This window comes from Castanea sativa, chromosome 3, assembly GCF_040712315.1.
Source record: "Castanea sativa cultivar Marrone di Chiusa Pesio chromosome 3, ASM4071231v1".
Lineage (NCBI taxonomy): Eukaryota > Viridiplantae > Streptophyta > Magnoliopsida > Fagales > Fagaceae > Castanea > Castanea sativa.
In genome coordinates this window covers 24,841,791-24,853,443 of record NC_134015.1, presented here as the reverse complement: position 1 = coordinate 24,853,443, position 11,653 = coordinate 24,841,791, and the positions used below count along the sequence as shown (strand labels likewise).

At 33.4% G+C, this 11,653-nt stretch overlaps 1 protein-coding gene and 3 non-coding genes across 4 annotated transcripts; all 4 read left to right on the top strand.

Annotated features, from left to right (window-relative positions):
- The first annotated feature begins 7,137 nt into the window (after positions 1-7,137).
- On the top strand, positions 7,138-10,901 carry LOC142629354 (uncharacterized). The gene is made up of 6 exons (XM_075803324.1): positions 7,138-7,218; positions 8,886-8,950; positions 9,073-9,091; positions 9,934-10,011; positions 10,098-10,202; positions 10,451-10,901. The coding sequence occupies exons 2-6, from the start codon at positions 8,946-8,948 to the stop codon at positions 10,565-10,567; spliced, it is 324 nt and encodes a 107-aa protein (XP_075659439.1). The 5' UTR covers positions 7,138-7,218; positions 8,886-8,945; the 3' UTR covers positions 10,568-10,901.
- LOC142630134 (small nucleolar RNA Z159/U59) lies at positions 7,322-7,412 on the top strand. Its single transcript, XR_012843246.1, has one exon. It is a non-coding gene; the product is annotated as a small nucleolar RNA Z159/U59 (small nucleolar RNA).
- Positions 7,722-7,805, top strand: LOC142630133 (small nucleolar RNA Z159/U59). The gene has a single exon (XR_012843245.1). It is a non-coding gene; the product is annotated as a small nucleolar RNA Z159/U59 (small nucleolar RNA).
- Positions 8,400-8,483, top strand: LOC142630135 (small nucleolar RNA Z159/U59). The gene has a single exon (XR_012843247.1). It is a non-coding gene; the product is annotated as a small nucleolar RNA Z159/U59 (small nucleolar RNA).
- Positions 10,902-11,653: the final 752 nt, after the last annotated feature.

Here is an 11,653-nt window from a genome sequence, read left to right as displayed (position 1 = left end):
AGAAAGCATCATCTTATACCCAGCTCGCTTCATTGATCACATATTGGGAAGACTGAGTACATGCTACCAGTTGCAAGCCTCCAATCATCTGCATACTTTCTTCCACAAGATCAACATCGACCTGAAGTACAAATGCATCAGTTCATGAACAACTCAGTGATCCAAAAAGAAACTAGGATAAGAAACTAAAGGATTCGAGAACACACTAGATCAAGCCAAGGGACGTTTGGGGTGTGCTCTAGCCTGTCTAAAGTCATGGAGCTGTATGATCTAATAGGATTCATCACTTTATATTGCCACGCAGGAAAGTAAGGATAGGTCTCCATGAAAGAACTAGAAGAGCTGCTAGCATGACTAGGAGGGGGATTCTCTTCTTCCTCTTCCTCTTCTTCAGAAGATGAACCCTGAAAGTGCAACATACAAATATTGTCACAAGGCCAAAATATGGAGGATGAGTATACAAGATGAAATACAATTTGACTTCAGAAGGGAAGAGAAATACTGATGTCACAGGAATGCCAGCTAGACTACCCTATAATTGAGTTTGAATAAATTCAAAATAATTTCATGGTATCCTTGAAACAACATGGCCAATTCGAGCATGAGCAATCTCTATATTAGCTAGAAGGTCAGCCAACCAAGTAAAGGGACAAGGAGGAACCAGAATTGTTGTAGAAGGGTACAAATGTTGAACTTGAGGCAACACTCGATTGCCAAGATACCAGTACCTCCCATGGCCATACTCAAACAATACCTAATGGCTATTCAGCTCCAAAGCCCATTCACACTCAGCATACTACTCACATCCACACCAAGGATTTAAAGACATCTGAAAATCACAAAGAACCCAAAATGAAAAGAAGACCAAACCACAATCAAACACAAAACCCCACTCAAAAAGGAAACTCACATTAGCCATAGTTAAATTGTCTATCCCCATACGTCAAACTTCCAAAGAACGCTCGAAAGGCATTGACAACTGTATTTGGGCAACTAACGGAGAAACCTCGGATATATGCCATCAACATCTTCCTGGACTTGAGGACCAACCCCAAAATATTCATACATCCAAACCTGGAAAAAAAAAAATTCAACACACATCATTATGACATAGCCAAAATGACTTTTAAAAAACCCTTACATTGCAAAAAATTCCATACCTCACCTACCAAACAAATGGCATACCACCTAAGCTTGAGAGACTACGTTGAGAAAGTTAGTTCAAGAAGTGCAAGAGGGTAGCGGAAGCCATACCACCCCAGTCATAATTCTTAATTTGGTCAATATCCTTCAAGCTCTACAAATAGCGCAAGCTCACAATAATACCTAAGTCTGGGCATAAGAAAGTCCCAATGAAGAGAAGCATGAACATGCGTGTGCCAGTAGCTATGGTTTTATAGTTCTCAATATTCTCATACAGTCACATCAAAGAGACATTTTTGCTTTTCAGTTTTGAAGGCACTACGCCTAAAAGACTCTTAATTTCTTTTGAAGTAAGGGAATCATTGATCTTGATTCTTTCATTGCCCAATCTCAAGCCTGGAATGACGAAAAAGTCATAAGGCGTCAACATCACTTTACCAATGCCTAGAAAATGGAATGTGCACGTGGTATCCCAGAACCATTCTGACAAAGCAAGGAGTACCTGGAGATCCTTGTACTCATAAGTTTCTTGATTCAGTAAAGCTTGGAAAAAGTCTGGAAGCTGACTTCATTGATGATGTTCTTAATATCTAGAGACAATATTTCTCATATGCCTTTCAGCATTTGAAGGCTACCTCGGCTCTTAGGGTTCTACAAAACAAAGTTTGACCCATCATCAGGATAACCAAATATCTCATGACCAACAAAAAAGTTTTTCCCACGACCAAAAATCTCATGCCCAACAAAAAATTTTCCCACGACCAAAAATCTCATGGCCAATGAAAAATTTTCCCACGACCAAAAATCTCATGGCCAACGAAAATTTTTTTTCCCACAACCAAAAATCTCATGACCAACAAAAAATTTTCCCATGACCAAAAATATCATGACCCACAAAAAAATTTTCCCACGACCATAAATCTCATGACCAACGAAAAATTTTCCTACAACCAAAAATCTCATGCCGAACGAAAATTTTTTCCATGACCAAGAAAAATTCTTCCCACACCAAAAATCTCACGCCTAACAAAAAAAGTTTCACACGACAAAAAAAAAAAAAAAAAAACTAGCATGCCCAACAAAAAATTTTCCATAACCAAAAATTTCATGCCCAACAAAAATTTTCCATGACCAAAGTTCCATGTCCAACACAAAAATACATGCCACCACAAAATTTTTCCATACCCATACCCACAAAATTTTGCCATGCTCATGTGTAAAGTTTTTAGACCCCTTAAACACAAGTTGTTTAACCTAGTTATTTAGTCAAGTGATTACTTAGATAAATTATACAGTTTTAGGTTAACACATTCAAATCATATCATGTAAATAATATGGAAACATAAAGAACACAACGATATGATAACCCAAGAAAACTTAACGGGTAAAAAACTTGAGGAGGATTTAACTTAGCTATCCTCAAGGTAAAAATAGATCCACTATGAAAGAATTGAAGTTTTTACAATAGAACTTAGACCACTAACATCCTATTGTTACCTCGTGTAGAAAACTTACTACCATAACCACGTGACAGTTCCGAGTCCACGGACTGCTTCTTTCCTTGATCTGCTATAATCACAAGTTCACCTACTTGTGACTTTGAGACTCCACTTAAAGGTTTCAGGTCTTCTTTAAGTTCTTTAAGCAACAACTGAAGCAATCATCAAGCTCTTGGTGCGAATCTTGATCTTGATAACCCTATGTGTGTATATAAAGGTAAACACCTTTAGATCTCACAAAAGATTCAACACACAACACTCCAAAAGACACCTAAAACGTAGCTAGGATTTTTTCTTTTATATGTAAAGTAAAACACTTAATCCTACATGTCAAACGAGCTTGGGCTGAATTGGAATTTTTGCACAAAAAAAAAAAAAAAAATATATATATATATATATATATATATATATATATATATATGCACGTGGTTCGATTGATCAAGTCTAATTTTTGATTGATCGAGCCTTACAGATTTTGGCCAATAAATCTTGCAATCACTCGATTCCAATTTTACAATTAAACACACTTTGAGCAAGTCTAAACCTAGATTCTATGTTTTGATCATGGTCAGCCAACACAATACATATTGAAGTTTTAATACATTAGTCCCTAGGGTCTTAGAACCTAACAATCTCCTCCTTTGGCAATCCGTGACAAAACACATTACAAAACCTAAAATGCTCAAAGTAAAACAGCCGATTCAAATTTAAAAAGCCTTAAATAGAACTCAACCTAATTACTATCCATTAGTTGCTAATGTAGACAGTAGCCGCGATTAAATTAACTTGTAAATTCCTGAAACACTTAACAAACGTATAAATGCATGTGTGGAAAATACAAGTAAACCAAAATTAAACTTCTTGATTTCACAAAACATAAAAGAAAAGACATATATCATGAATAACCTCATAAATATAAATCAATAATCAAATGTACCATATGTGAAACGAGAAACAATAAAACAACTAAACACAAAGCAAAATGTCTCATAATGTCTCCCCCTAACACATGCAACCCATAAAAATAAATACATCAAAGCTAAAAGGAAATACACATCATAAGCCAAAATCAAAAATACATTATGAAGCTCCTAGATACAATTTATAATCTCCAAATCTTTGAAACTCCAAAACTCCCCCTATCTCCATATGTATGTACTCTCCTTTTTTGTGACAAATAGCCAAAGGGCAATCAAGAATCATCATCAAAAGGTGGGGCATGTGGAGTAGATCCTTTAGCATGCGCCAAATCTGCTCGTAAGGCCGCAACCTCATTGAGCAAATCCAACAAAATATGTCAATGTGCCGCCTGAACAGTCACAACTGTATCCAAAGTAGCACATATAGAGGAGTCACTCGATGTAGATGGTGAAGGATCCATGGCAGCTATGGGATCTACATATGTCTCAGTAGAAGGATCATCGGAAGGAGGAGGCCTAGATGCATCACCTGTAGAAGACTCGACTCTAAGATGCTTAGAGCTAGCTTTCAACTGAGCAGCTCTTTGCCTAAGGAAGGTGGCACCTATAGGAGCTATGATATGGATACGCTCGAATGCGGGAAAGTACTCTAATCCTAAATCCAAAAGAATCCTATGAATGAAAACCAGAAAGAATAAACCATGTGATTTTGCACTACTCCTATGAACCTCAATTAAAGAGCTAATGAAAAGATATGGAAAACTCATAGGAGTATCAGTGACGAGAGCGTACAAATATGCACATCTCTCAATGAGAATAAAATGAAGGTGAGAGATAGGTCAAATACTATGATAAGAAATCCGGAAAAACAAATAGTTGAGCTCTGTAAGCTCATGGGAAGTGATACGAGGATCAGTACCCCATCTAATGGAAGTACCAGTGATGAGTGACATAATGTCATCAAGGGGAGGGACTCTGTGTAAGGGTACACAAGTTGCTGTACCAAAGGTACACCAAGAGCAGAGGCCACTACCTGAGGAGTAATGACATACTCTTCACCTCTTATCCAACTCTTCACAAACTGAATGTTGGAATCATCGGAGTGGACAGAGAGGTTCGAGTAGAACTCTCTAATCAAAGCAGCTGGAGGAGGATGCTCGACATCTAAAAGTGGTAACCAACCCTTACGCTCAAAATTCCTACGTATCTCCCAATCAAGCTCATCTAAAATGACCCTACGCTCAGCCCAAACTAACCTAAAGATGTTCAATTTCTCATAGGTTTCTTGACACTTAATTGTTCTAAACCTATTACTCTAGAACACAGGGGTAGAAGGAGTGGTGGCTTTCTAATTGACTCTAGTTTTCCTAACCATGATGCTAAGGGTTTAAAAAAAAAGGAAAATAGAAAATAAAGAAAATACCAAGGGCAGATTGCATTAGAGAGGGTTTGAGCACAAAAATCTCAATAAATAACAATCTATATGATGCATGTAATGAATGCACATATGATGCATGCTCTAATGCATTGAAATTTGTTCAATTTTACTTTATAAACCATCAATTGACTTGAACATAGAGTTTTAGTCCAAAAACCCCAAATTTGAAAAACCCAATTTCAAAAATTTAACCAAATTGATCAATTAACCATTATACTAGTTAGAAAACATCTTAAAATGAGTTAATTTGGGTATTTATAATGAAATTTTGACTCTTCGGCTTCTAGTGGCCCCAAAGAGTGCATTTAGGCTGATGCTGACATCAGCAATTCTAACTTTTCCCTAGTTCAACTTTGGATGCATATTTGAAGGCCTTATCGGACTCCAATTTAGTTGATCTTGGTATCTTGGAAAGGTCTGGATGTCTAGTTTCTAGAACATAAAGGAAAATTAAATTCTAATGGTTTGATCAAAAGTTATGGTCTCGGGAAGTAAGTTGTCGTGCCTTGCATGGTTTTCAAGATATCTTAACCGCTTTAAGTTTTAACTCCGATTTTGACCCATGAATAGTCGTTGGAAATAAAATTCAATAATCTTCGCAATGGCATTGGTCTCAACCCATTCTGGCAATCGGATCAAAATTAGGATTTTTGGGGCCTCCGAGCATAAACTATAGGTCAAACTTGGTCAAATGTGACAAAAATCTCCGAATAGCTTAGGTTTGAAATAAAAACATGAAAAAAGTGGGTTTGGTGTAATTTTAAACAACTTTGACTTTTGGTTAACCCAAGTTTGACCGTGGGCATTTTGGTCAATTTGACCTAAAAATGTATTTTGAGGGCTCCGATGCTTAAGCGGGTTGTGTCATATCAATTTAGATGTTTCCATGGTCCTATGCTGAAAAGTTAATATTTTTGGATTTTTAGGAGGTCAACGTGCAAATCGAAAGTGGACAAAATACTGTATTTACAAGAGGTATCTAGCGAAAATAACAAGGAGAGAAGCAAGTGGAGTGGGTTGGAAAGTGGGGTAGGTGGGGTATTTAATGGTTAATTATTAGATTTTTTTGTTTTTATTTTTTATTTTTTTTCACTTTTGTCTTGTAGTGTATTTACTAGTGTCGTTCTTTTGGGGGGGAGTGTTTTTTGCTTTTGGGCTTTTGGCAAACTTCGGGCTATTAAGCCTATTTCATGAAGAAAAGAGCTAAGTAACATGTTACTTGCCATGCTAACCATATAAATAAATAATAATAATATATAATAAATGTAGCTAAAGCATAATATATAAAAAATGCACAATAATAATCCATATAAATTTAATAATAAATAATAGTACAATTTTTCTTTTCCTTTTTTTTTTGAAAGAATTACTAATTTATAATGTATTGTTAATTTCATACTAAATAGTTTTAATATTATATATAGAATTTGTGGATTTGTTATTTTAATTTTCTAAATATAAGATGTGATAATAAAACTCACATTTTTTATATAAAAAATTATGTATTTAAAAATAAATATTCTTAGTTTTATATATTCTATTATTTATATTTTATTATTTATAAAAACTCACATATTCTATTATTTATATTTCATAATTTAAAATTAATAATTAATTAATTATGACATCACTAGTTTGACCATTGGTCCAACCATGGTCCCACCATAAAACTGAGAATCACTCTCTTTTTTAGTTGTTTGACTAGTCCGGTTTTTAAAACAATGAAATTATGTAAATGTGTATATATATATCCGATGCATAATCCCGAAATGATGCATTGAAACACACTAATACTAAAATATTCCATTTTAATTATCAATCTGGAGTGGTTTTCATAATAGAATTCAACACTTTGCCTTTCAACCCGTAGGTACCCAAATAGACCACCTATAGAGTCTATAAGGTATAAACACTAGTTTTTGACTTTATATTGACTGTGGTATGTTTAAAAAGTCTTTTAATCCAGTAACCTTACCTATATTTACCTAGAATTTACCATAAATAATATACAACAGAAAGGCCCATGGCAACCACCTATATTCCAAAATACTTTGGGCCAATATTATTGGGCTCCCAATCAGGGTTCTGGCCCCCATAACCCAACTCACACAATTCTTCCGAAAGGGTCTACTAGGGTTTTTGCAGTTCCGCCCTATAAAAACGCTTTCATCCCTCTCACTCGACTACTCAGATCTTGCTAAACCCTAATACTATTCAGGTAAACTCCTTGGTTCTCTCTCATTTGTAGTTTCAGATCTTGGGTTCTGTTTGTTTTTGTTAATCTTTAATATATGCATTTATTATATGGGGTTGTATATTATGTCTCTGATGATGATCTAAGTTGAAAAACTTTCGTTCTTCTGAGATAGAAAATCCATGAGGAATATTTATGGAGACCTGAACTGAAGGGACATTTTCTGGGTCATACTTGTTTTTCCTTTTTGTTTTTTTATGTACTCTGTTGCCCTGTTTTTTTAATTTAAAAATTAAATCTATTTAGGTAATCAGTTTCTTTGTTTCTTTGTTTCTTTCTTTTCCATATTGATTTATTTTGTATTTATTTGATTTTGTTCTGTTTGTTTGCCGAGAAAATGAAGGGAAGTGATAGTTTTGGCCTTACACTTGCACATAGGGAATGTTCTTTAAGTTTGTTTCTAAGTTATGATTGTATTAACCCTTCTTTGAGATTTAGTCAATTTTAGACTTTAAAATGTTAATATTGCCTCTGATGATGAATAAACATTTACTTTCGTTCTTCCGAGATGTTATATGCGGAAAAAATTTGGAGACCTGAACTGAAGAGGCTTAACATTGACACAAACACATTCCTTTCTTTAATTTGAGCTAGTGTTTCGTTTTTTTACTTAATTCTAGTACATATGTGCATGGTTTCACTAGTCCTACTTGATTAAAGTGTGATTTTTTGATGGCGTTCTCCGATTTGTGATGTTTTAAAACCATTGAACACTAACATTTTCTTCCCAAGTTAAGAGTCCGTTTAGAATCCGTTTATTTTGCTGAAACTGAAAACTTTCTGCTAGGTAGGGATCCATGAACAGGATCAAAAAGTGCAGCGAGACCCATAAATAGTGGCAAAAATATGATTTCTTTTTTTTATAAACTTTTTCCAAAGACATACTAAATATGGGAACTAAAATGAAAGTTTTCCAACTCATTTTAAGGTTGCTACCAGACATAGGAAATTGGGATAGTTTCTAGAAAATGTTTTTTGGAAAATGATTCATTTTTGAGAATTTGTTAATGTCGAAACAAACAGAATTTGCAGTTGAATTTCATTAGGACAAAAAGTTTCAATGTCTAGAAAATGAATCAATTGTTTCAGTCTTTGATGTTTTTAAACTTTGTTATTATTTTTGTGGACATTGGAGATCTTCGTTAGCCTCTAGTGATGTGTACAATAAAACTTTCGTTCTCCTGAGTTTGTTAATGCTGAAAATATTTGGAGACCTGAACTGAAGAGTATGCTTAAAAGATCTTTTGATGCATTTCTTGTTTGTTTTATGTGTTGATTTTTTACTTTCTAATCTTTTATCTTTTTAGAAACTTATTTCACCCTTTTCCTACTGGGTTTTATCAGTTCTATCAAATGCTATTTGAATGGTTATGGACCCTTTGGATATCCATGAACTGTTGAGTAGGTTCTATGTTTCATTGTTGGGTTATTTTCTAGACCAAAATATTTTTTGACCAATTGACCTAATTATTCATGTAATATCTCTTGCATTTCCAAGCAAGGATTTGAGGTTTACATTTTTATTTTGACATTATATATTTTCTCTTAAAATTCTTTTTGTAGATACTTTGTTCTTTGTTATACTTGTTACTCTGTCTAATCAATTTTTTGTTGGGTATATTTCTTTCCAGGAGGTTTATTGTTGATACTTGTTTATAGAAAATCTCAAAAAGCTCCATTTCTTTTCCAAGATGAGGTATTTTATTTCTTCAACTCTTTTTTTTGTATTGTTTTATTATGTCAATTGTTTTACAATGTAGCTTCTATTAGTTTAATTATGGACTGATTTTTTTCCCTTTCTCCCTGTTCTCTTTCCAGTAAGCCAATGGAGGAAGATGTAAGTTATTTTGAATTTTGAGCTAAATGATTTCGTGGTTTTTGAGTGCATATTTAATTCTTTACAATTTTTAGTTTTAATAGGTCTTCATCTTTACCTTGCATATGGCGTTATTCATTTACCATTTGAATACTACGGCTCCTTTTTTTCCCCATTTTGCTAGTATCCACCAGAGAATCATCAACAAATCCATGATTTAAAATTTTCCTTGTGTTGGTTCTTTAGTTATGTATGGAATGGTGAAACATGATATGAATTTGAGGAAAAGATGAAAATACGTTCTGTTTTCATGATCTTGTAATTTATATTAAGAGGCCAGCATTTTACATAGAGCCTGAAATTTTTTGCAAGACAACTTCTCAAGACTCAATATGTATTCCTATTACAAGAATTTTACTACTGAAATTGACTGAAGCAAGTTTTGGCAATATGGCTTTTGGTTACTTGTCAAAACAAACTTTTAACTTTTTGTTAGTTGTCAAAACAAACTTCCAACTTTTGGTTGTCGCATTGTATAATCATATTTTAGCATGAACAAATTTAATGAATACTTAACACATCCAATAGAGCTATTTAAGTCTTTTATCTTATTTACGGTGAGTAAAATTTTTCTCCAATTGTTAAGTACTTAATTTTGTAATCATATTATTTAATGAATGTTTGTAATGTCCCCATAGATAATTAATAGATACCTATTTGTTTTTTATTGCTGCTAAGATTGACCTTAAAGTTTTTGCCATTATTGGTGTCTTTATCTAAGTTCCATCCAATACCCTCCGTCATTTCTTCTAGAAACCTTGAATATCGTTTTCTTAAATGTTTATCAAAAATGATTTTTGTAGGTTGTCAAGAATGAGGAAGAAGAATTTAACACTGGACCACTTTCTGTGCTGATGATGAGTGTTAAAAACAATACACAGGTAATGCCTTATTATCACATGGTCCCTTTTTGCTCAATGCAGGTTTATATATTAAGTAGGTGTTAAATTGAGTTCTCACCTAACAGGTCCTTATTAATTGTCGAAATAACAAAAAGCTGTTGGGTCGTGTCAGAGCATTTGATCGGCACTGCAACATGGTTCTTGAAAATGTCAGGGAAATGTGGACTGAGGTAAGATTTTCATGGAAACATTTCCTCCTTGATAGAAAGGGCTGAACTTTAGGTTCCCTATTTAAATTCAAGCACTTGGTTTCATTGATCAAACTGTGCCATAATTTCTATGGATAATTTAACTGGGGAACCTGATGTGGCGGCACCTATATCTTAATAGAAATCGGGCTTCAGCCTTGTCTATAAATTTTTAAAACTTCGTTTGATTCCATATTTACAACTGACTATTTGTATTCCCCCATATATAGGTACCAAAAACTGGGAAAGGAAAGAAAAAAGCCCATCCAGTTAACAAGGACAGATTCATCAGTAAGATGTTTCTTCGCGGAGACTCTGTAATCATTGTTCTTAGGAATCCTAAGTGAGGTATATCTGTTCTGTTGGACTTAATCATGTAATGTGTATTCAACCTTGTAATATCTAACCCACAACTAATTTGGTTTAAACGCCCCCTCCATCTTCAAACCTAGACCCTAGTTAGTTAAAGATGCGACATTTGCCTTGGTAAAACAAGGGAAGAAGAGTTAGGCTATTACCCTTACAGGAGCTTTACCATTGGTTTGTGTGGTACTGATTTGTAAATTTGATAATTTGTGACAGGATTATTTTGTCACCATCATTATTGACACTGAGTTTTCTTTTAAATTTCAAATTATGACGACATATTAAGAAATGAAAAAAATGAGTTTACCGTAAAAACACTAATCTTTAAAAAAGATTAATGCCTCAGTTTTACCCTTTGGTTCAATGTTATGAATACTGTTTTGGATTTCGGTTTGTTCAGTGGAAATGAATAATTTGGTACTGGCTGATTTTGGTGTACCGTTTCAGGTGTTTCAGGGTGTCTCGGGTTCTTAAAAAATAATATATATATATATATATATATATTCTTGTAGAACATAAAATTGTCAATTCTAATAAATAAATAATTAAATATCAAATAATACAAATCATTTAGTCTTAACTCTTTAAGTTTTAAACATCAATTTAACATCACACGATAAGAAGATTTATAAGTCAATAATTAAATATCAAATGATACAAAACATTGAGTCTTAAGTCTTAAACATCAATTTAACATCACACAATAAGAAGATTTATAAGTCAATAATTAAATATCAAATGATACAAAACATTGAGTCTGAACCCTTATGTTCAATATAACATCAAATAGTAACGTTCTGTTTGCTTTAATAAAAAATTGTGTAAAAATAATTTTTTATGTTTTCTAGTGTTTGGTAGCATAAAAAAAAGATGAGTTAAAGGAAAACTATCTTTGGTCAACATAAAAAATATAACTTATTTATAGAGATTGTTTTTCATTAAATTTTTTTGAAAAATAACTAGCAAAATAAGGGAAGTTAGGAGGTTGTTTTTTAACTTATTTAAAGCTGTTATCAAACATTAAAAAATGAAATAGTTTTATAAAAAATAATTCTTAGAAAATGTCA

What these genes read in the sequence shown, in the direction of transcription:
- LOC142629354 (XM_075803324.1), top strand. An exon ending in GTGTTAAAAACAATACACAG is followed by an intron (nt 10,012 to 10,097) that starts GTAATGCCTTAT and finishes CTCACCTAACAG; the next exon opens with GTCCTTATTAATTGTCGAAA. An exon ending in TCAGGGAAATGTGGACTGAG is followed by an intron (nt 10,203 to 10,450) that starts GTAAGATTTTCA and finishes CCCCATATATAG; the next exon opens with GTACCAAAAACTGGGAAAGG.